The 24914-nt window shown below is 44.1% G+C and overlaps 1 protein-coding gene across 1 annotated transcript; it reads left to right on the top strand.

Annotated features, from left to right (window-relative positions):
- Window positions 1-1294: 1294 nt before the first annotated feature.
- Window positions 1295-20032, top strand: LOC144680372 (myelin and lymphocyte protein-like). Its single transcript, XM_078541339.1, has 4 exons — window positions 1295-1384; window positions 9273-9440; window positions 14284-14412; window positions 19921-20032. Exons 1-4 carry the CDS (start codon window positions 1295-1297, stop codon window positions 19996-19998), a joined length of 465 nt encoding a protein of 154 aa, XP_078397465.1. The 3' UTR covers window positions 19999-20032.
- The last annotated feature ends 4882 nt before the right edge of the window (window positions 20033-24914 follow it).

Raw genomic sequence — 24914 nt, 5'->3', positions numbered from 1 at the left:
CCCTCACTTTCAACCACTAGGTCAGACACAGGCACAGGGTATATCTTATTGAATAGAGTTGGAATCTGCATGTGTTGAGACATATTTTTCTAGGATAGAGAACTCCAAAGACCCACAAATTTCTTCTCATCTCGGGATTAAATGGCTGAGCCTTTATTGTTGGATTGTGAGACCCTAGTTAAATGCCTCAGCCAAGGGAAATAATTTCTATAGGGGTAAAATTTTGACCGAGCCAATTGAGATGTTAGAGCAGATGACTAAATATTTGATCACAAAGGTAGGTTTTCAGAAGCATCTTAAAGTATGAAAGAAAGATAAAGAAACATAGACGTTTAGAGAGGGAATTCCAGAGCTTAGGGCCTTAGCAACTGAAGGCACGACCACCAATGGTGAAGCAATTAAATTTAATGATACGCAGAGTTAGAGGAACGTGGGAATCTCAGAGGGTTTTAGGACTGAAGGAGGTTTGGTTTTTATTCATTTATGGGATGTGGGAATCACTGGCTAGGCCAGCATTTTTTCCCGTCCCTAATTGCCCTTGAGAAGGTGATGGTGAGCTGCCTTCTTGAGCCTCTGCTGTCCATGTGATGTAGGTAGACTCACAGTGCTGTTAGGAAGGGAGTTCCAGGATTTTGACCCAGCAATGGTGAAGGAACAACAATATAGTTCCAAGTAAGGATGGTGAGTGGCTTGGAGGGGAACTTCCAGGTGGTGGTGTTCCCATCTATCTGCTGCCCTTACCCTTCCAGATGGTAGTGGTCATGGGTTTGAAAGGTGCTGTCTAAGGAGGCTTGGTGCGACAGGGAGGGGTGAGGCCATGGGAGAGGGGGTCAGGATTTTAAATTAAGGCGTTGCTGGACTGAGTGCCAATATAGGTCAGTGAGCTCAGGGGTAATAGGGACATAATGTGAGCCAGGATATGGGCAGCAGAGTTTTGGATGAGCTCAAGTTTATGGGATGCAGGCCAGGAGAACATTGTTTAACAGTCAAGTTTAGGGCTAACAAAGCCACACATGAAGGTAAAAGGAAAAACAGGTGAGGAAATCCTCACCTCAGGAATAGTTAGCACAATCACTCTCTCTCCTTCTCACTTGCAGTCTCACATGGGAGATGGTATTGGTGCAATTCAGATAAAATGACAGTGCAAAGATTAAGTCTAACTGATACACCTTCACATGGTGCCTTTAAACCATTGTAGATACACATTGGAATATAGATTCTGAGTGCCACTTAACCGTGCTTACACTAGCCAGGCAATCTTTCTCGCAACTTCTTGCGTGCTGCAAATAACACCATGTCAGATTCAGCGACTTCAACTAGTCCCATACCATCTGGGATGAAACTGCTTACATCATTTCCAGAGTTCCTCATGATAGGTGAATTTGTAAGTAACATCACACTGTTTTATTAAGTTGGTGCCAAAAATGTATTATTGTATATTTATACTTTGAATTTCAGTGTGACTTTGCCAGAATCAATCAGTTCAGGTACACAAGGTTGTAAAGAAGGCATATGGAATGCTCTCCTTCATTGGCAGAGGTATAGAATATAAAAGTAAGGATATAATGTTGGGATTGTATAAAACACTGGTGAGGCCACAACTGGAGTATTGTGTGCAGTTCTGGTCACCACCTTACAGGAAGGACGTAATAGCTCTGGAGTGAGTGCAGAGGAGGTTTACAAGAATGTTGCCAGGGTTAGAAAAGTGTAGCTACGAGGAGAGATTGGATAGGGTGGGGTTATTTTCCTTAGAACAAAGAAGGCTGAGAGGTGACTTGATTGAGGTGTACAAAATGATGAGGGGAATAGATAGAGTGGACAGGATAAAATTGTTTTCCTTGATGAAGAATTCTAGAACCAGGGGACATAGATTCAAGATAAGTGGCAGAAGGTGTAGGTGGGACATGAGGAAGAACTTTTTTACGCAGAGGGTAGTGGGTGTCTGGAATTCGCTGCCCAAGTTGGTGGTAGAGGCAAGAAACTTTAAACTCTTTTAAAAAGTGCCTGGATCTGCACCTTAAGTGTTGTAAGCTGCAGGGCTATGGGCCGGGTGCAGGAAGGTGGGATTAGAAAGGGCACCTGGGTGTCCTTGGGCTGGCATGGACAAGATGGGCCGAATGGCCTCCTTCTGTGCTGTAACTTTTCCATGTTCTATGGTTGTATGGTTCTAATCCTTGATATTCCGATAGGTATATGTGTATTGTGTAACTGGGGTAGTTGAAGAAGAGAATTCAATTAAAGAGAGAGAAAAAGTACAGAGGAATGAAGAGAAAAGAAGAGAGACAGAGAGACATAAGAACGATACAGAAGAATAAAAAGTAAAAAAAATAAAAGAGACAGATACCAAAAACGTGCATGGAAGAGAAGCACCCTGCTCAAAAAGAAAGGGACAGAGAGAGAAAGAGGAAAGAACAGAGCCAAGGAAGGAGAGAAAAGAGATTGAGAAGGGAGACAGGGAGAAACAAGAGGGGCCGAGGGGGAGGGTGGAAAAGAGTGAAAACTTGGCACACATGTAAACAGAGGGTGAAAAATACAAGAGAGAATGGAGGGGCAGAGAAAGAGAGACACTGAGCGAGGAGTGAAGGAAGAGGAATATACAGAATTACAAAGGGGAAAAGATCGCAAAGGGAGAGATTTTCACTTTGTGTGATCATGTAAGGTGGGTGATAGTGAGTTTTCAGCCCTTTCTATATTGCTCCTGATTTTTGCTTCCATCTCAGAAAGAGGGAGGGACACATGGAGAAGGAAAGCAAAATTCTGAAGAAAGGGCTGCTTAAAATTGAAAAGCTAAAGAGGCAACTTAATCCAAATAAATAAAACTGAACATAATTTATTGAACAAGGGGACTCTCACCCTGTCAACTAAGCTGTGTGTTCCCAGCTAGAGGTACGACAGAAAGAAAAGCTGTTTTTTCTGGTGTTAGCAGTCACAGCAACAGGTTTGCAAACTGGCCATTTGTAAAAACACTGATTGATTTAGATAAGTAATGACTATATTATTATTCTGCAAAAATAATCAAGTATTTTAAGTTTGCCTTACTTGTTAAAAGCACACAATAGAATATAAAAAGTGCATGAGCCAGCCTGAAGGACATTTAACCATCTGGCCCCCATTGCTGAAAGAAAATTCATGTCACGATAGGAATCGGCTATCGGAAAGCCCTCGTTGCAAGTCAATCGGATTGAGAACAGGTCACCTGTTCACCTGTACAGCAAATGAAATACAGCACCAGAAAATTAAAAAGAGAAGAACACGAGGGAAGGTGTTACTCAGGGGAGGTGATGGTGTAGTGTATTGTCGCTGGGCTAGTAATCTAGAGACCCAGGGTAACGCTCTGAGGACCTGGTTCAAATTCCATCAAGGCTAGGTGGTGGAATTTCAACCCAAAAAAACAACCTTGAATTGAAAATCTAATGGTGACCATGGAACCATGGTTGGTTGCTGTAAAAGCCCATCTGGTTCACTAATATCCTTGAGGGAAGGAAATTGTCTGGCCTACATGTGACTCCAGTCCCACAGCAATGTGGTTAAACTGAATTTGTCTTTAATAAAAATAATTTGTCTTAAAACTTAAAATGCCCTGTGAACAAGGGCAGTTAGGGCTGGGCAATAAACGCTGGCCTAGCATGAACAAACAAAATAAAAACTATGTCTTCAACATGCCATGTTGGGAACAGAGGAGCACGGTATGCCATTCAATGTGACCACAGCTGATCATCCACTTCAATGCCTTTTTCCCATATCCCCTTATGTCATTGGTATTTAGAAATCTGTCAATCTCTACTTTAAACATACTCAGTGACTGAGCTTTCATGGCCCTCATGGCCCTCTGGGGTAGAGAATTCCAAAGATTCACAACCCTTTGAGTGAAGAAATTTCTCATCATCTCGGTCCTAAGTGGCTTCCCCCTTATTTTGAAATTGTGTCCCCTGGTTCTAGGCTCTCCAACCTGGGGGAACATCTTACCCGCATCTACTCTGTCTATTCCTTTAAGTATTTTGTAGATTTCAATGAGATCACGTCTCATTCTTCGAAACTCTAGAGGAAACAGGCCCAGTTTCCCCAATCTCTCTACATAAGACAGTCCCGTCACCCTGGGAACAAGTCTGGTGAACCTTCGTTGCACTCCCTGAATGGCAATAATACCCTTTCTGAGGTAAGGGGACCAAAACCGCACACAGCGTTCCAGGTGCAGTCTAACCGAGGTTCTATACAATTGAAGCAAGGCTTCACTACTCTTGTACTCAAATCCTCTTGTGATAAAGGCCAACATTCCATTAGCCTTCCTAACTGCCCTGCACCCGCATGTTAGCTTTCAGTGACTTATTGATGAAGGCAACCAGGTCCCTTTGTACATCTACACTTTCTAATCTCTTACTATTTAAGAAATACTCTGCACACCTGTTCCTCCGGCTAAAGTGGATAAACTCATATTTTTCCACATTATATTTCGTCTGTCATGTTCTTGCCCACTCACTGGGCTGAATTTTACGCCCCAGGATCAAGAGTGTTTCCCGCTTTGTGGGGTGTATTATGGGGCATGATGACGCTGGGCGCTGTTTAAGATGTCATTACGCCAGCTTCCAATAATACTGCACATGGGCAGATAAAAAAGTTGGCAACCTGCCCGTGTTACTTAAGCATCAATTTAAAATGCAATTCAACTAATTAACTACCCATCTCAGTGCAATAATACGATCAGAAGGCAATAATACACCTTCAGGGTGAGATTTACCACAGGTGGGGAATCCATTTGTTTAAGGGCAAGTTTGTTTGGGCTGGTTGTAAAACTGCAGCTGAGACCATTGTCAGCTTTGCAGTTCCAACCCTATTGACTGCACGGACTGCTCAATTGAGTGGACAGAGGGGCCTTTTGGATATTTTTCATGAGGAGAACTCTCCTCTGATTCAGAGGGCTCATTTGATGGATTATTGCCCTGTCTATTACCCAGGGGTGAGGGGTGAACGGTATCTGAGACAGATGAGGATTGTTGTCTCACTTGGAGACACAGCATCCAGTGAGGGGGAGAGACGGGTTAGGGGGATGAGGAGGAGAAGGGTGAGCAGATGAAGGGAACACAGGGAGGCTCAGGATGCTGTGGTTCCTCAGGACAGGGACAGATCAGCGTCAGACCCCGAGGAACCCAGAAACCCCCAGCTGAGGTGCCGATGAGCTTATGCCACCCCAATGGTATACAGGCAGAGACCTACCTAACTGCAACTGACCTCATGAGGTCATTGAGCTTTTTGTGGCACTGGGACCAAGTCCTCCTCCCCACCTCAACACTGTTGACCTGGTCGGCCACCTCCTCCCATGCAGCATGGTTCTGCCTGGGCTTCCTCCTCTTCCCACAGCCTGGCATGAGCTGGTGATGTCTACCAGGTACTGCCCGCCGGAGGGCACCAAGGCTGACCTCACTGAATCTGGCGGCAGCTTTGTCCCTTCTAGAACGCTTCTCCCCTCGCTCCGATGGTGCAGACATCTATGTTTGATAAATGTACAACTCCTCAATGCCAAAAGGTAGGAGACTTGCAGAATTTTAAAACGTCTGCCACCTATGAAGTTTGACATGGTTGGCAAAGGTTAGCTAAAATTTAAAACAAAAGAAAGAAAATGTTGGGAAATACTCAGCAGGCCTGGCAGCATCTGTGGAGAGAAAACCACAGTTAACGTTCCGAGTCCGTGTGTCTCTTCTTCAGATCTGAAGGGAGGTAGAAATATAATGGGTTTTGTACTGTTGAAGAGCGGCAGTGGAGCAGGTGGAGCAAGGTAGAAGGTCAGGGATAGGTGGGAACTCAGGAGAGATTTGACAAAGATGTCATGGACACAAGACAAAGGGAGTGGTAATGATAACGTTAAAGACTAAGGCAGGTGTTAAAAGTTGCATAAGGATCAGAAAGCATAATATGTTAATAGCAGTATAAAGGTCAGGTCTCTTTGAGAGCAAAGGATAAGAACAAGTTACAGGCTGGCCCTGTGGAGGGTGTTTCCTGAAAAGGATATCAACATGGAGGGCAGAGTTCATGGTCTGAATTTGTTGAAGTCATTATTAAGCGCAGAAGGCTGTAAAGTCACTAATCGGAAGATGAGGTGTAGTTCCTCTAGTTTGCTTTGGGGAACTGGGGGAACAGCACCTCATCTTTCGATCAGGCACTTCACAGCCTTCTGCACTTTACATTGAGTGCAGCAACTTCAGGCCACGAACTCTGCCCTCCATTTTGATATTCTTTTCCAAAAACAACTCCCCACCACCCTACCCCCAAACCCAACCCCCCCCACAGGGCCAGTCTTCTTATGTTTTGCTTTCAGGGAGCCAAGACCCTTGCTCTGCTACTAACACATTCTGCTGTCTGACCTTTATGTCACCATTGCATCTTCCTTAGTCTTTAAGACTATCATTACCACTCCCTTTGTCTTGTGTCCATGACATCTTTGTCAAATCTCTCCTGAACTTTCACCTATCCCTGACCTTCTATTTTACTCCAACTGTTTCATTCCCTCTTTTCAACATAATAAAATCCAGCACATTTCTACCTCTTTTCAGCTCAGAAGAAGAGTCATACGGACTCGAAACATGAACTTTGTTTGTCTCGCCACCGATCCCACCAGACCTGCTGAGTTTTTTCTGTTTTTCACATTTCAGATGTCCAGCATTTGCAGTATTTTCCTTTTATTTTAGCTAAAATTTAAATTGACTTGCCTGACCAGACTGGAAGATCCACAAATCTTCACTATGTATAGTGGGTGCACTGGATTGATCATCATCTGATGGGTCACCTGACACTGTCAAGTGCCGGTGGGGGGGGGGGCCTTTAAAACACAGGCCCTTACCTTGTTCCAGGTGCCTGCAGCTTCCGAGACTGGGCATCCCACCCTCCATCACCCGTTGGGCGCAATGACGGCCTGTAGCCACTAATTTGCGGCAATTAGCCTACTACCAGGCCTGCACTGATGGCTGGCCCAGAAATTGGAATGCCACCGACTCCCGGGTGTGGAACCTGCTGTCGGTGAGCAACGGCATTATTCAGCTCACTCAGTCTGTCCAAATCTCCGTGAAGCCACTTTGCATCTTCCTCACAACGCACATTCCCACCCAGCTTTGTGTCATCCGCAAACTTGGAAGTGTTACATTTGGTCCCCTTATCCAGATCATTGATATATACTGTGAACAGCTGGGGCCCAAGTATTGATCCTTGCGGTACCCCACTAGTCACAGCCTGCCAACACGGGAATGGCCTCTCAAACTACTCTCTGTTTTCTGCCTGTTAACCAATCCTTAATCTTTGCCAGTATATTGCCTCCTATCCCATGTGCTTTTATTTTGCTAAACAACCTCCTGTGGGGGACTTTATCAAAAGCTTTCTGAAAATCCAAGTATGTTTAAGCATGAAACTCTTTTCTATTAGCAGGTTTCCTTGTTTCTGCGGGAAGAATCATCCGTTGTATCAATTTCAAATTTTTATACTGTACATTCAGCACTAGCTGTTGGTCTCTGCCATAATATAAAGAGTTGGGGCAAATTTGACTTTGGGCGATAGTTTAAAACAGGCAATAACAGGCCAGCTCCATGAGCTAGGTATCTCTTTATTGAATTGAAATGTAACCTGGGACTAATACATAATGGGTGACTGAATGGATATTGCTCATTTCAAACTATTGCCCAAAGTCAAACATCAGCTTCGACCACCAGGCCCACTTTCATATATCCATATCCATAAGTATCAGGGTTGATGTAGCTGTGTTATTGCTGTGGTGGATTACACAGGTTAGCCTCTTTGTATTGTAACTTGATTGGTTCTCTCGTATGAACCTTGTTTAGTTCAGGTGCAACAGCTTGGAGGTCACCAAATCTAATTGTATGCCTAAGATTTCAACCAGTACTATTGAATAAGGATATGAACCTATAGGCTGTGTTTTTCCCTTTGTGCATGTGTGAAATTATACCTGATTGGAACAGGAACAATGGTGCTTGTCACTGTATACAATCATTTTCAGGTTGGCAAGCTGTAAGTGTCACAGGGATCAGTGCTGGGGCCTCAACTATTTACAATCTATATTAATGACTTGGATGAAGGGACTGAATGCATGGTTGCTAAATTTGCTGAAGACACAAAGATAGGTAGGAAAGTAAGTTGTGAGGAGGACATAAAGAGTCTACTATGGGATTTAGATAGATAAAGTGTGCGCGCAAAAATTTGGATGATGGAGTGTGATGTGGGAAAATGTGAGGTTGCCCATTTTGGCAGGAAGAATAAAAAAGCAGTATATTATTTAAATGGAGATAGATTGCTGAACTCTGTGGTCTAGAGGAACCTGGTACACGAATCACAAAAAGTTAGTATGCAGGAAGTGATTAGGAAGGCAAATGGAATGTTGTCAGTTATTGCAAAGGGAATGGAATATAAAAGTAGAGATCTTTTGTTACAGTTGTACAGCGCATTGGTAAGACAACATATGAAGTACTGTGTACAGATTTGGCCTTCTTACTTAAGAAAGGAGATAGTTGCATTTGAAGCAGCTCATAGAAGGTTCACTTGACTGATTGCTGGGATGAAGGAGTGAAGAATAGTGAAGAAAGGTTGGACAGGTTGGGCCTGTATCCATTGGTATTTAGAAGATCTAACTGAAAAGATCCTGAGGGGACTTGACAGAATGGATACTAGGGATGTCTTCCCTTATGAGAGAGAGACTAGAAATAGGGGACACAGTTTAAAAATAAGGGTTTTCTCGTTTATAATGGAGGTGAGGAATTTTTTTTCCCTCAGAGGGTCGTTAGTCTGTGGAATTCTCTTCCCCGGCGGGGGGGCAGTGGAGGCTGGGTCATTGATTACTTTTAAGGCTAAATTAGATAGGTTCTTGATCAACAAGTGAGTCAAAGGGGATAGACAAGAAAGTAGAATTGAGGCCACAATCAGATTAACCATGATCTTAGCAAATAGTGGAGCAGAGTCGAGGGGTCGAATGGCCTACTTGTGCTTCTAATTTGTATGAACATATGCATGTACGTATGCAATAAAACACAATTTTTGAATGGAACTATATCTTTTTTAAAAGAATTCTGCAGCCTTTATTGGCATCTTGGAATCTGCACTTGTTAATAGTGAATTGTTGCTCTATTCATATTCATGCCTTACACATCATAAAAGTAAAAATGTCTATAGTCACTTGTCCATGTGTATTATTAGTGGATCATATGTGGAGTCACATGTGGACTAGACTGGGTAGAGGTTTGAAATTTAACTTTCTTTGTACTGCATTTGTTTTTTTTTAGGGTTTTGGTGGTTTAGTTTGGATCCTTGTGGCTTCTTCTGAAATTCCAAATCCTGACCTTCAAGGTTGGCTGATGTTTGTTTTGATCTCCTGCTTTATCGTAACTGCGCTGCTGTTCACACTGTACTTCGCAGGAGTTCAGAATTATTCACCCTCATGGACTGCACTGGTATGTTTATGCCCTTTCAAAGGCTCTGGATCACAAAGCAGAACATGCAGTTCACTTGTTATTTCCCGAATGTGTACGCATTATGGCCAGCTTTACACTATTGCACAAAGTTAAGATCTACCCCACAAGGTGAAGGGGTTGCATTTTAACTCCCAGCATATTTCAGCTGGGCAGGTTGGCGGTGGGGTGGAGGAAGGGGTGGAGAGGTGGAGGTCGGGCGGGGGGCGGTCAGCCTCCCAGCCCAGCCTGGGATTTTTAATCCTCGGTATGATCTTCATGCTGCCAGTGGGTGGGAGCAGTAGGTCAGTTGGCCACTGGCTGGCAGCAAAGCAAGGCTTGCTGGCAAGGAGGTCAACTGTTTAGATGTTTTAGCAGTGCCTTGCAGGGGGCAAGCAGAAGAATCTGGGGCAGGGAAGGCCATGATTACATTGTGGAGCTTAGAGTCAAATCCAATAATCTGGGTCTCGGTGATGCCCCACTTGATTCCAGTACGTGCCTGGAATGAGCAGTTAAAAGTGAGTTACTGACCTGCTCTATTTTTCTAATTTGTTCACAGGATGTGGGCTTTGCTGGCTGGGCCAGCATTTATTGCCCATCCCTAATTGCCCTAGAGAAAGTGGTGATGAGCTGCCTTCTTGAACCGCTGCTGTCCATGTGGTATAGGTGCACCCACAGTGCTGTTAGGGAGGGAGTTCCAGGAATTTGACCCAGCGATGGTGAAGGAACGGCGATATATTTCCAAGTCCGGATGGTGTGTGGTTTAGAGGGGAAATTCCAGGTGGTGGTGTTCCCATGTGTCTGCTGCTCTTGTCCTTATAGATGGTAGTGGTTGTGGGTTTGGAAGGTGCTGCCTATGGAGCCTGGTGAGTTGCTACAGTGCATTTTGTAGATGGTACACACTGTGCATCAGTGGTGGAGGGAGTGAATGTTGTAGATGTGGTGCCAATCAAACAGGTTGCTTTGTCCTGGATCGTGTCAAGCATATTGAGTGTTGTGGGAGCTGTACTCATCCAGGCAATTGGGGAGTGTTCCATCACACTCCTGACTTGTGCCTTGTAGACGGTGGACAGGCTTTGGGAGTCAGGAAGTGAGTTACTTGCAGCAGGATTCCTAGCTCTGACCTGCTCTTGTAGTCACAGTATTTATATGGCTAGTCCAGTTCAGTTCAATGGTAATGTCCAGGATGTTGATAGTGGGGGGATTCAGTGATGGTAATGCTATTGAACATCAAGGGGCGATGGTTAGATTCCCTTTTGTTGGAGGTGTTCATTGCCTGGCACTTGTGTGGCGCGAATGTTACTTGCAGCTTATCAGCCCAAGCCTGGATATTGTCCAGGTCTTGTTGCATTTGAGCACAGACTGCTTCAGTATCTGAAGAGTTGTGAACATTGTGCAATCATCAGCGAACATCCCCACTTCTTACTTTATGATAGAAGGAAGGTCAATGATGAAGCAGCTGAAAATGTTCGGGCCAAGGAACTCCTGCAGTGATGTCTTGGAGCTGAGATGACTGACCTCCAACAACCACAACCATCTTCCTCTGTGCTAGGTATGACTCCAACCGGTGGAGAGTTTTTCCCCCTTATTCCCATTGCCTCCAGTTTTGCTAGGGCTCCTTGATGCCACATTCTGTCAAATGCAGCTTTGATGTCAAGGGCAGTCACTCTCACCTCACCTCGGGAGTTCAGCTCTTTTGTCCATGTTTGAACTAAGGCTGCAATGAGGAAAGGAGCTGAGTTGCCCTGGTGGAACCCAAACTGGGCATCAGTGAGCAGGTTGTTTCTGAGTAAGTGCAGCTTGATGGTACTGTCGGTGACCACTTCCATCACTTTGCAAATAGGCAGCATAGGTTGAAACTGCTGCCCAACCTATCATTAAGAAAATCAGAATGTTGCCCAGATTTTCCATGCTGAGGCTCAGCTCCATGAGTATCAGCAACCCAATATAGTGGTGTATGGAAATCCTGCGAATCGATGATGACAGCTAGTGGACTAAATGGCTCAAGTGAACACATTAGAAATTATTAAGTGTATATATATTCAAATAATAGATCTAAATTGATCTTACCATGGCACATGAGTAAAGCGGTATTTAACTTGCAAGACTTTTTCATGTCATTTTCTTGGATCTGATATCATTACTTGTTATCCAGTGAGTGCCACCTCAAGAGTGTGTGAAAATACGAAACAATTGTACTCGCATTGTAAGATAGGGGAGAATTTTCAGCATGTTGGGCGGGCTGTGCAGGATTGGGCACGGAGCTGATCATCGCCCGCGATCGGCTCCCGGCTGCCATTTTATGCGGGCGGGCCAGTGTCTGTCAGCAGCTTGACACAACTGTGGACAGCTGATTGGGAGACTCCACAAAGATCACCCACCGACCCCTGGAAAGAGCCGGGGGCATAGAAGTTGAGGGCCACTGTGACCTTCAGAGCCACTGGCATGGGGTGTCCACCCACACAGTCAGAGCTGATCTCAGGGCCAATCCTCTGACAGATGGAGGTCATTGTCTCCCTTCAGAGCCAGAGCCTCCTTTGGCATTGCACCTCAGACATATTGAGGTAGCTGCCTTGCCACCTGTAAACCCTGGCAGCAGGATAGTGGCATCTTCAGCGGCCCCTTCCGCCTTGCACTTCCTGTTGGCCCTGCACCCCTTGTGCATGCGCCTGTCCTCCCAAAGGTGGCTCCCCTGGAGGTTGAATATGGATTCCTGGCCTCCTCCCCCTTCTGGCCTCCTCCCCCTTCTGGCCCTCTCTCCCTCCTCAGAGGAGGTGCCTCCAGTGGAGAGCACAACTCCCATTCTCAGGGTAAGGGAAGGCTGCCTGAAACTTGCAAGGCCCCAAGAATGATGTTTACTCCAGAGTCCTGACCTGAAGCCTATTATTCCTGTACAAGCAGCTGTGAAGAGTTTTGACGTTCTCCTGTTCACAGAAACAAGCAGCAGTGAGTTTAAAAAGTAAATGAATAACAAATAGCATTCGCAAGTGCACTCACCCCTCTTATCCTGCCCGTGGATGAGGTTTTTAAAAATGTGGCCTACCCGCCGGCCCGTTGCACCCATGTGACGCTCTGAAGATCGCACGGACTCTGAAAAATCTCAAGGGCCTTAAGTGGCCCGTTAATTAATGGCGAGCATGCATCAGAGCTCATAGTGTGCCCGCCCAATGAAATATCGCAATGGCACGCGGTGACGTCGGGACGCACACCCAACATCATCGCGATAAATATTAGCCAAAGATTTCGGGAAAGTGCAGGGAAATGTGGCTATCCATTTCCAGAGAGACGCCACGGGCTTGATCATCACCAATATGCTGTAAAATTATATTCCCAGGGCGTTTATAACTTTAAAAACATTTTACCTTTCGTGGGATGTGAGCATCACTGGCAAGGCCAACATTTGTTGCCCATCTTAATTGCCCTTGAACTGAATGGCTTGCAAGACCCATTTCAGAGGGTATCAACCTGGAGTCACATGTCAGCCATACCAGGTGAGGATGGCAGATTTTCTTCCCTAAAGGGCATTAGTGAACCAGATGGGTTTTTGATATTGTTATGGTCACCATTACTGAGACTAGCTTTGTGATTCCAGATTTATTAATTGAATTTAAATTTCACCAGCTGCCATAGTTGGATTTGGACCCATGTCCCCAGAGCATTCAGGTTTCTGGATTACTAGTCCAGAGACAATACCATAATGCCACCATCCCCCATACTGGCAAGGCTTTGTATAGTTATGCATATAAGCAAATTACTTAAAGAAAAAGTGCAAGGAAAAGGAAATAATGTCAACTTTAAGTACCGACAGTCTGTTCAACACTTCCTCCTTACCAATTTTGAACCCTTCTAGTGACAGAGTTTCCTCATCTGTCACCATGGCCTGGGTAGCGTTTACCTCCTAGATAAAGACAAATGCAAAGTATTCATTTAATACATCGGCCATGGCCCCTTCATCCATGTGTAAATTCCCCTTTAGGTCCCTAATTGGCTCTACTCCTTTTATCACCCTTTTACTATTTATATGTTTATAGAAGACTTTGGGATTCCCTTTTATGTTGGCTGCCAGTCTTTTTTCATAACCCCTCTTTGCTTCTCTAATATGTATTTTCACTTCCCCTCTGAACCTTCTGTATTCCTCTTGGTTCTCAATTGTATTTTCTACCTGACATCTGAGATAAGCACACTTTTTCTTCTTTTTCTTAATTTCTATCTCCTTTTTCATTCAAGGAGCTTTGGATTTGTTTGTTCTACCTTTCCCTTTCTATGGAATATACCTGGACTGTGCCTGAACCAGGTAGCCCATTGTTCAGCTACAGTTTCCCCCACCAATCTTTCAATCCAGTCTATCTGGCCCAGCTTCGTTCTTGCCCGATCAAAGTTGGCTCTTGTCCAGTTAATTATTCTCACTCTGGATTGCCTATTGTCCTTTTCTATCATCATCCTAAAATGTGCAATACAATGATCACTGTCTCCTAATTGTTCCCGCACTTACACTTGATCTACTTGGCCCACCTCATTTCCAAGGACCAGGTCCAACAGTGTGTCTTTTCTCGTTGGACTGGACACATACTGCTGTAGAAAATTCTCCTGGGCACAATCTAGGAACTTCTGTCATTATGCAAGTGTGGGGCTAGTCAATGAGAGTCAGAGGATTCGTTGAATGTTCTGTCCTCACACTTGCACTTTCTAGCAACAGGAAGGACCAAGAGTGGAAAGCCTGGCTCTAGAACAACTCTAGCAGTGTCCCTACTGGGACCTCAATAGCTTCTCTCAGTGTATTCGCCAGCTGATTGTAAAATGATTATGTGAATTAGTTTCTCATTCTGTTATTGCTCTTCTCTCCCAGGATGCCACTTACCACATTCTTACAGCTGCATTTTATTTAAGTGTTGCTGTCATGGAGGCTAGAGACACAAGCTCCTGGCGATCTCAATTTTATTTTGGTACATTTTACAATCTCAACGTTGCTGCTTCCGTAAGTCATCATGCATTTCATGATATTCTCTCTTTCACTTTTGCAGAATTTGTGCTATATTTTGGATCAACAAATGGACAAACTAAATCCAATTGTTTTGAGTAAAGAATCAGTGATTTCAAACAGCAGAACATTAATCGATAACTTGCCAGAAAAATAGTTGGGAGGGCAAGTGGTGAGGATGACACAAGGAGTCTACAGAGGGATACAGACAGGTTAACTGAGTGGGCAAAAACTTGGCAGATGGAATATGATGTGAGAAAATGTGAGGTTATGCACTTTGGCAGGAAGAACAGAGGAGCTGCATATTATTTAAATGGAGAAAGACTGCAGAAGGCTGCAGCACAGAAGGATTTGGGAGTCCTTGCGCATGAATCCCAAAAAGCTAACATACAAGTTCAACAGATAATAGAGAAGGCAAATGGAATGTTGGCCTTTATTTCAAAGGGAATGGAGTATAAAAACAGGGAAGTCTTGCTAAAACTATAAAAGGCACTAGTTAGACCACAACTAGAACACTGTGCACAGTTTTGGTCCCTTTATCTAAGGAAAGATATACTGGCATTGGAGGACCTCCAGAGAAGGTTCACTAGATTGATCCCGGGTATGGATGGATTTTCTTATGAGGAGAGGTTGAGTAGGTTCGGCCTGTACTCATTGAAGTTTAGAAGAATGAGAGGTGACCTTATTGAAACAAATAAGATTCTTAGGGGGCTTGACAGGGTAGATGCTGAGAGGTTGTTTCCCCTGGTGGGAGAGTCTAGGACCAGAGGGCGTAACCTCAGAGTAAGGGGTCGCCCATTTAAAACAGAGATGAGGAGGAATTTCTTCTCTCAGAGGGTAGTCAATCTGTGGAATTCTTTACAGCAGAGGGCTGTAGAGGCTGGTTTGTTAAGTATATTCAAGGCTGAGATAGACAGATTTTTAATCAGTAAGGGAAATAGGGGTCCTGGGGAAATGGCAGGAAAGTGAGTTGAGGATTATCAGATCAGCCATGATCTCATTGAATGGTGGAGTAGACTTGATGGGCCGAATGGCCTACTTCTGCTCCTACGTCTTATGGCCTTATGGTAAATATTTTTCAGAATCAAATTTAAGTGACAAAGCCAGTTGGTGATATTAATAGCTGCACCCTTAATCTGTTTTGATTCCATTCCTTTCCCCACCATTTTTAATGTAGGGATAGACCCCCTACTTCCACCTACATAACATTATCCGACTAACCCCTGCCTCAACCTATCCGCTGCTGAAACCCTCATTCGTGCCTTTGTTGCCTCGAGACTTGACCATTCCAACACACTCCTGGCTGAGCTGTCATCTTTCACTCTCCATAAACTTGAGTTTATACAAGGCTCTGCTGCCCATTAACCAACTAGCACTAAATCCCATTCACCCATCATTCCTGTGCTTGCTGAAATACATTGGCTCCTGATTTGGCAATACCTCAATATTAAAATTCTCATCCCTCCATGGACTGGCCCCTTCTATCCTAAAACCCTCCAAGATAACTGTGCCCTTTCAATGCTGGCCTCTTCTGCACCCACTATTTTAACTGTTCCACCATTGGCTTTCAGCTGCCCTAAATTCTGGAATTTCTTCCCTGAACTTTTTTACCTCCCTCTCCTGCTTGAATATGTTCCTTACAATCTACCTTTCATCTGGCCTAATATCTCTATGTGGCTCAGTTGCAAATTTTGTTTGATAACCCTCCTGTGAAATGCCTTGGGACATTTTGACTACGTCAGAGGCACTATATAAATGCAAGATATTCTCATTGCTGTTAAATAGTTTATTGTAAATAGATTAACACTTCCAATAATACATAAGAACATAAGAAATAGGAGCAGGAGTAGGCCACTCAGCCCCTCAAGCCTGCCCCGCCACTCAATAAGATCATGGCTGCTCTGCCCCAGGCCTCATCTCCTCTTTCATGCCGGCTCCTCATAGCCCTCAACTCCCCGATATTTCACTGACCTGTTAGAGGAAGAGGTCAGATAGAGAAATGTTACAGAACAGACAGGGGCATCTTCTTTGAACACCGTAAGTATTTGTATGTTGATATTAATTTCTAGGTTAAAGAGAATTAGGAATGAAAAATTAATGATGATGGTAAAGGGAATGAACAAAAGTTTTGGTGGTTTCACCCTGGGGAATATTCTATTTGCTAATATTTGCCCTTCCTCTCCTAAAAGCACCAACTCTGCCTGAGGGACAGTCCACAGGTGCTCGGCATTGCGAAGCTGTGGTCAGCCTCCATATAGCCAACTGTAGATGCAAGATGACTGATTGGTACCAGGAAACTGCTAGTTTGTTTTTCCCCGTCTCCCTGGACCACCAGCGCTAAGGCCAATTCTAACATCTCAATTGCAGTCGCAGTTTAATCAGCAAACTCAGCATAGACCATGGAACAAGCCATTTAAAATAAACTTCATGGAATAAACAAATGCTTTGCTTGGTGCATCTCAGCACTACACAGCACGGCACCTTCGTCTGTGGACTGAACTATTTTCAGAACTTTTGAAGGTGTTGTTTGTCAATGTAGGCTCACTTTAAGATGTCCAGGATGTGAAATGGGGCTGCTTATCTGGACTGGGGTTTCAGGCTCGCCTTGGGGTAGAGAAGAGGAACTGTACTCTGTTCCATAATTTTTTCTTTATTCATTTGTGGGATGTGGGCATCGCTGGCAAGGCCAGCATTTTTGTCCATCACTAATTGCCCTTGAAAGCAGCTAAAAGTCAACCACATTGCTGTGGGTCTGGAGTCAGAAGTAGGCTAGGTGAGGTAAGGGTTGCAGATTTCCTGGTTCTGGATTTTTACAACAGTTGATGATAGTTTCCTGGTCACCATTGAGACTGGCTTTCAATTCTGATTTTTAAAAAAATGTTGAACATGAACTCTACCAGCTGCCATGGTGGGATTTAAACCAGTGGCCCCAGAGCATTAGCCTGGGCCTCTTAGTTACTTGTGTAGGGACATTACCACTACAACACTGGGGTGTGTGTGCTGACACCGGCCCCTGATATTTACTTAGGAGGGTCCTGTGAGTGTGCAAGAGGACCTTTGTTGTGGTCCCCATATTTGTGGTGTTGTAGCACCTCATCATGCGTCACCTTTTCCCAGTAGGTTACCCACTCTGAAGTCAACCTGATTGACAGGCTTGGCTCCAGGATGGGCAGGGAATGCAATGGAGGAAGCCACAGCCTCAGGAGCAGCTAAGCAGCTTACAACTGAGTTAATGTTAATGTGGAGGAGATGAGGTGCTGGGTCTGGATCCTTGAGGAGATGGTCAGTCAGTCTGATTTTGGTGGTGGGCAAATTATTAGAAACAATTGTGAGAGACAGGATAAACTGTCATTTAGAAAGACACGGATTGATCAGGGATAGTCAGCATGGTTTTGTTAGGGGAAGGTCATGTCTTACTAACTTAATAGAATTTTTTGAGGAAGTAACAAGGAGGATGGATGAGGGTAGTGCAGTGGATGTTGTCTACATGGATTTCAGTAAGGTATTTGACAAATTCCCACACGGCAGACTGGTCGGGAAAGTTAGATCTCATGGGATACAGGGGAAGGTGGAAGGTTGGATCCAAAATTAGCTGAGTGACAGGGAACAAAGGGTAATGGTCGATGGATGTTTTTGCAAATGGAAAGCGGTTTCCAGTGGTGTTCCACAGGGCTCAGTGCTGCGAGGCTTGCTGTTTGTTGTATATATTAATGATTTAGACATAAATGTGGGAGGTATGGCTGGGAAATTTGCAGATGACACAAAAATTGGCCATGCAGTTGACAGTGAAGAGGATAGCTGTCGACTCCAGCATGATACCAATGGTTTGGTTGAGTGGGCAGCGAAGTGGCAAATGGAATTCAATCCGAAAAAGTGTGAGGTAATACATTTGGGGAGGGCAAACAAAGCAAGGGAATACTCAATAAATGGGAAATTATTGAGAGGGTTTGAGGAAGTGAGAGACCTTGGAGTGCATGTCCACAGGTCCTTGAAGGTGGCAGGACAGGTGGACAAGGTGGTCAAGAAAGCATATGGAATGCTTTCCTTTATTGGGCGAGGTATTGAATACAAAAGCAGGGACGTAATTATGGAATTATGTAAAATGCTGGTTAGGCCACAGCTGGAATTTTGTCTACAGTTTTAGTCACCACATTACAGGAAGGACATAATCGCTCTGGAGAGAGTGCAGAGGAGATTTACAAGAATGTTTCCAGGGCTTGAAAATTGCAGCTATGAGGAGAGATTGGATAGTCTAGGGTTATTTCCCTTAGAACAGAGGAAGCTGAGGGGTGACCTAATTGAGGTGTACAAAATTATGAGGGGCCTAGTTAGGGTAGAGAGGAAAGACTTGCTTTCCCAAGCTGAGGGGTCAATTACCAGGGGGCAAAAATTTACGGTGATTGGTTGAAGGATTAGGGGAGACATGAGGAAAAAGGTTTTCACCCAGAGGGTGGTGGGCATCTGGAATTCACTGCCTAAGTTGGTGGTTGAGGCTGAAACGTTCAACTCATTTTAAAAGGTACCTGGATCTGCATTTGAAGTACTGTAACCTGCAAGGCTACAGACTAGGTGCTGGAAAGTGGGATTAAAATGAGCAGCTAGTTTCTTTTCTCTCTTTTTGGCCAGCGCAGACATGATGGGCTGAGTGGCCTCTTTCTGCACCATAACTTTCCTATGGTTCTATGGTTCCAATCCTTGTGGGATGGGGGTTTGAATCCTTGGCCATGATCTGATCCCTGATCCCCAGGGTAGGGATTCTATACCTGGAGTCTTTGGATCAGGGGTTCTGATAATGTGAGAGGACCTGATGGCTGACGAGGAACAAGATAAGCTTAGTAGCTGTGAGGGAGCGTATTGGTTGCCCACCATTCCATCAAATCTCCATTAAAACTGGAGGAGGAAGGCTGGGGTTTGAGATTTAAAAAAAAATTAAATTCCCACCCAATCCCAACCCAGCCATATTCTTTGGTTAAGATCACTCTCATTGTGAATAATGCTCACCTTGGCAAGCATGGAAGTGCGTACAAACATTTTCACCATAATTGAAGGTGCAACTCTTTTCTTCCCTTGTCTGTTCTATGCCATGTTAACAGCTTCAGGTAAGAAAGTGGTAGCAATGATGGAACTGAGGGCATCACAACTGTGAGGCGAATTCTGTTGTCCCTCTGATGGCCACAGGCATACAGTGGGGATCACTGGATAGTGATGATCTTTCCCTTTTGCAGCACAATGGAAGCACATGTGCTGCCACCCTAAGTGCCGTCAGCTAACTGAGAGCAGGATTAAAGCTGGCACCAGCCTGACCTGTGAGGCTTGGGCGCTACTGAGCAAACACCAGAACCACCTGAGTGCACTTGAGTGGGCGAATATTACAAGGATATTCTGGGTGCAGAATGGAATGTAGTTCGAAGTTCATTTCTAAAATGGCACAGATCAGTTCTGAGGAATGCTTTTTCATTAAGATATTATTTCTCTATCAAACATTCTTGTGTCTTGTTATTTCAGGTGTTTGCATTTGTGGCCACCTTGCTTTACGCGATACATGCGGCATTCTCAATATCAAGATGGAAGTCCTCCTCATGAACGTCAAGACAAGCAGCAAACGTCAACATTTTACCAAAAGACTTCTGTCCTGTTCCCAAAATTTGCTGATTGCTCTTTCCATAATATTGTTTTACATCATTCTCATTGCTACTGTAATTACAGCATTTGTTTATAACTAGGGTTACACTCAAGTAAATGCATTTCGTTTACTATTTATTCATTGTTCAGTATTTCTAAAAGTACCATATCGAACAGACCTCTTACTGAAGCATTTGTAAAGTCAAGAAATCCTGTAAACAATTTTTAAAGTTGCTTCCAGTTCGTTCTAAAGACTTTTGTGTGAATGAGCTTCTCTTGAGTTGAGGCTACAGAAGGAATTCCCAATGACTGGTCAGTCTCTTAGTCTCGGAGACTAGAAGGGTGGTCTGATCAATATATTGCAGTGGGTTTTCCTCTCACATTGTTTGTACATAAAGGGTAGCTTGGGTAGAGGAAAATAGGTTAGGAAAGGTCATCTGCCTGAAAAGAAGCCTATCTGATATTCTTCTCATCAATTTAAGTGGATGGAAAACCAGGAATAAAATGGGAATAAGTGCCGTGCAATCCCCCCGCCTGATTTTCTTCCACATAGTTCATCCAGGAGAATCTTTACACCTAGGCACTGTAGTTTTCAACCATTATCCTTGCATTTATAATAACATTATTGTGCTAGTTTTAAAAATATTGGAATCTATCATTTATTTTGTTTAATTGATTTGCAACAATTTGATATTTTGTCAACATATAATTACAGATTTGTGCCTTTGAGTTTTGACTGTGAGATTAGTTGACTTGTATCAAGTATCCTTACTTTATACATGTAGAAAGCAATTTGTTTTGCTTTCCATTATTTATTAATCAAATGTACCCTTTAAAAATGTGTTGCCAAATTCATTGCATTGTTAGCTTTCTTCCTGCCTCCTGTATTTTATCTTATTCTTTGGAAAATGTAAATCATTAGTGAAAGATTACAAAATAGTGAACTATCAGAGTGCAAGGCACAAAAAGCTTACATTTATATTTCAAAATATTTTTCAAAATCTCAGTGTCCCGAAGTACTTTACAACCAATGAAGTACTTTTGAAGGGTGGTCACTGTTGTGATGTGGGAGCCAATTTACACACAGCAAGGTCCCACAAACAGCTGTGTGACAATGACCAGGTAGGTAACCTGTTTCTTTTAATGATTTTCTCAAGGAATAAATATTGGCCAGGTCATCAGGGAGGACTCTTCTGCTTTCCTTCAAAATCTTTTATGTCAGCTTGAGGCCAGATGGACCCTTGGAAAGGCAGGATTTCCAACAGTACAGCAGTCCATCAGCACTAAACTGTCATCTTAGATTTTACACTCAAGTCTCTGGAGAGGGGCTTTAACCCACAACCTTCTGACTCAGAGGTGAGAATGATGACTAATGAACTAGGATTATTAAAAAATATGACTGCAATGGAACATCTATAATACAGTGACCATAAAACGATTGAATTTCATATTATATTTGAGAAGGAGAAGGGAGAGTCATAACCCAAGGTTTTAAATTTAATGAGGCAAGTATTGATGAGATAAACTGGCACACTAAACTGAATGGAACTATTAATGGGTAAACCTACAGAGTAACAGGGGGAATATTCAAAGGTGTATTTGGTATGATACAAAACAAAGCATACGTTAAAAGACAAAAGTTTAATTTATGCAATTAAACATCTATGGGCAGGAATGTTAGGTCCTGTCAGCGATGGGAATGGAGGTGGATGTGGGATGAGGTGCCACATAAAAGATTACTACACAAGATAAGAGCTCACGGTTTTGGGTATAATACATTAGCACGGATAGAGGATTGGCTAACTAACAGGAAACAAACAGTGGGGATAAAAGGATCATTTTCAGGTTGGAAAACTGTAACTGTTAGAGTGCCACATGGATTGGTGCTGTCACAGTCTATATTAATGAATTGGATGAAGGGACCAACTGTATTGCATGCTTGTCATGAAGATGCACTGTTTGAAGATACAATTTCTAATATTTTCTTTTCCTGAGTGGACTTTTAAAAAAGCTGGAACCCCCATACAGACAATGGCAAAATTGCCCAGACTGTTGCAATGCACACAATTTCACATTCGACTAAGTGGGATGAAGAGAGCCACTCAACCCCCTGGGGAGAGTGAAAGACCCTCATCCCATGTCGATCCATACCATCCTGAGAATTTTCAAATGTTTCTGAGATGAGAAATCAAAACACAATTATCTACTCTGAAACAATAACTGCAGCAGACACGAACTAATAGAACTTCTCTGGAATATACACCCAGCGAAGTACATTATGGACCATTTACCAGGCAGGAGAGAGAACAAAAGACAATGCTGTACTGAACACAGGCTGTTTGAAGCTGTGTGCCCTTTCTGTCTCTCCCTCTTTCTCACTTCGAAGTGCTGTGCCCAGTTTGCAAAATAACCAACCTGAGAAGAGGTACCTACTGCAAACTGAGATCTTTTCAGGAAAAAACATGGAAAACTGCTCCATACAACTATACCCAGGAAGACAGCTGAACAAAATGGCTGCAACGTGGAACCACTGCATTGAGACCAGCCAGGGAACAGATAACCATACACTCCTTTGCTTTATCTTTCAAGAACAGTATAAGCCTATCCTCTTACTCTGCCACCAGTACTAGTGTGTGTGTGGGCCCAGGCGAATGTGCATGAGCTGTTGTGATTTACCTAGTTTTTTTTTAACTCAGGGAATAGTTTCAATAAACTTACCTTGTTCTTTGTTTAACATAAGAAAACCTGCCAGAGTAATTCTTTACAAACTCAAAGTGTATTTAGTGGGCCTCCTACAGAAGTACATCCTCTCTAAATTCAGGAAAACCCTGTTACAGTCAAACTTGGAGTGGGAAAATAGGGGAGTCACGCCCCGTTCCTCAAGTGGTCATAAGAGAAATGTGGGGTCTCAGGTCTGGAATTGATTCCAGAGATGTATGAGAGAATCAGAGTGGGGAAAGTAAATTGTTCCTTAGAAGTATTAAAAAAAAACTGCGATACAGGTTTTCCTGGGTTTACCATACTAAAGTGCGAAAATGTCCACATTCGAAGCCAGTGCCTTCCTAGACCAGATTGAGATCACTTTTGATAGTTTAAAAGCTCTGTCCGTTGAGGAGCTAAACAGTGTAACTAAGGGGTTGGAGTTAAAGTTTCACTCGAAAGCCAGGAAACCATGAAATCGTGGCCAGAGAATTAAATTGTGAACCTGAAGAAACTGAAATAGAAAAAAATAGCTTTAGCGAAATTACTGCTGGAACGGAAATGACTAGAGCTAGAATTCCGAAGGGAGACAGAAGAAAGAGAGAGAGAGGAAATGGAGAGAGAGAGCAAGCTTTTCAAAGAGAACAGCAAGCAAGGGAGTTAAGGATACGTGGGAGGTAAAGGATGCCAAAACAGGCTGGAGAGTAATACGCCAGATAAGTCAAGAGCAGTCCAGGGAGGCTGGGAAGACTGGAGAAAGCCAGCAGGGTTCTGCAGAGAGCCAGGGAACTGAGAGAAGTTCGGAGACTCTACAGGGGATGATAGAACCCTAGGAGGGTTGAAGTGGCTAAGGGGAAGCCACTTGAATTTTGAAAGGTCGACCCAGGCCAATAGAAGTTAAAAAGGTCAGGTTAGGACTTGAGGGAGTTAAAAGGACCAGGCAGGCAGTGACCCCACCTGATGATTATGAACTTGTCCACAAGACCTCATCCCAAAGGAAACCCATCCCTAATCACCCCCAACAAACTGGAAAGCATAGAAGGTAGGAGAGTGATAGGAAGCTGAACACCCATGGAGGGGGGAAGGGACAGCTGGGAACACAGGGACCCCTTCTCAGGCCAGAAAGGATAGTGCTGAGAAGAGGATTGAGGCACAGGAGCCTGTGTGTTTCTATTGCCATAAGGCCAGACACCTTCCTGCTGATTGCTGGAGGTTACGGGAAAAGCCCGTAGGATTTATTGAGGCACATAAGCCCTGTGCAGAGGAAGGGAGTTAGACAAAGAGCACAGCAGGCCAGGCTATGGCTCTGACCGCAGCAGCAAGTCCTGTAAACGCACCCCCATGGGTTAGGTGAGTCTAGCAAAGCCCCTGAGAGTTACAAGGGTTTTGTGTCAGAAGGAAAGGTGTCTCCTTTTCCCCAGGGTGAGATGAGTAAGCCTGTAATCACACTGAGGGATAATGGGGCATGACCTATCCCCCAGAGAGTGCAGTACAGGCCAAAGTGCTGGTAAGGATAGCAAGGGAGAGTACATGCCCATACCTTTAGACACGGTGCACCTGGAGTACAATCTTATTTCAGGGCTAGTGACCGTGGGAGTCGTCCCCAGCTTACCTGTGGATGGGGTGAAACTGCTCCCCGGCAATGACCTGCTGGGATCAAAGGTGGTAGTGTCTGCAGTGGTTTTAGAGAAACTGAGTGCGGTCGGGGGCACATAGCAGGTACAGAAGAAAGTCCCTGGCATTTTTCCTGACTGTGTAGTGACCTGGTCTATGGCCAAACAAGCCCCATCAGAGGAGGCCAAACTGGCAGTGTAGATGGATGACTCTGCTATCTGGTTATGTGAAACCTTTTTCAGGAATTTAGGAGACATTAAGGGTGTAGTGACTAGGTCACCCTTGGTTGTGGCTCAGCAAGCCGACCCTATGCTAAAAAAACTTAGCCCAAACTGAAGCTGAAGTAGAGAAAGTTGCGGAGTGCGATCATATTAAACATGAGGTGCTGATGAGGAAGTGGAAACCCCTTCAGAGACCTGCAGGCAAGGAGTAGACAGTGACCCACAGGGTGGTGGTGCCGCTAAGGTATCGAGAGGAAATACTGAGAATAGCCATTAAATCCTGTTGCTGGGCAAGTTGGTCTATGAGAAACCCAAGCCTGCATGATCCAGCATTTTTACTGG

Source organism: Cetorhinus maximus, chromosome 5 (assembly GCF_964194155.1).
Source record: "Cetorhinus maximus chromosome 5, sCetMax3.hap1.1, whole genome shotgun sequence".
In the NCBI taxonomy this organism is placed as follows: Eukaryota; Metazoa; Chordata; class Chondrichthyes; order Lamniformes; family Cetorhinidae; genus Cetorhinus; species Cetorhinus maximus.
The sequence above is the reverse complement of the archived record's forward strand: the minus strand, read 5'-3'. Positions and strand labels throughout refer to the sequence as shown.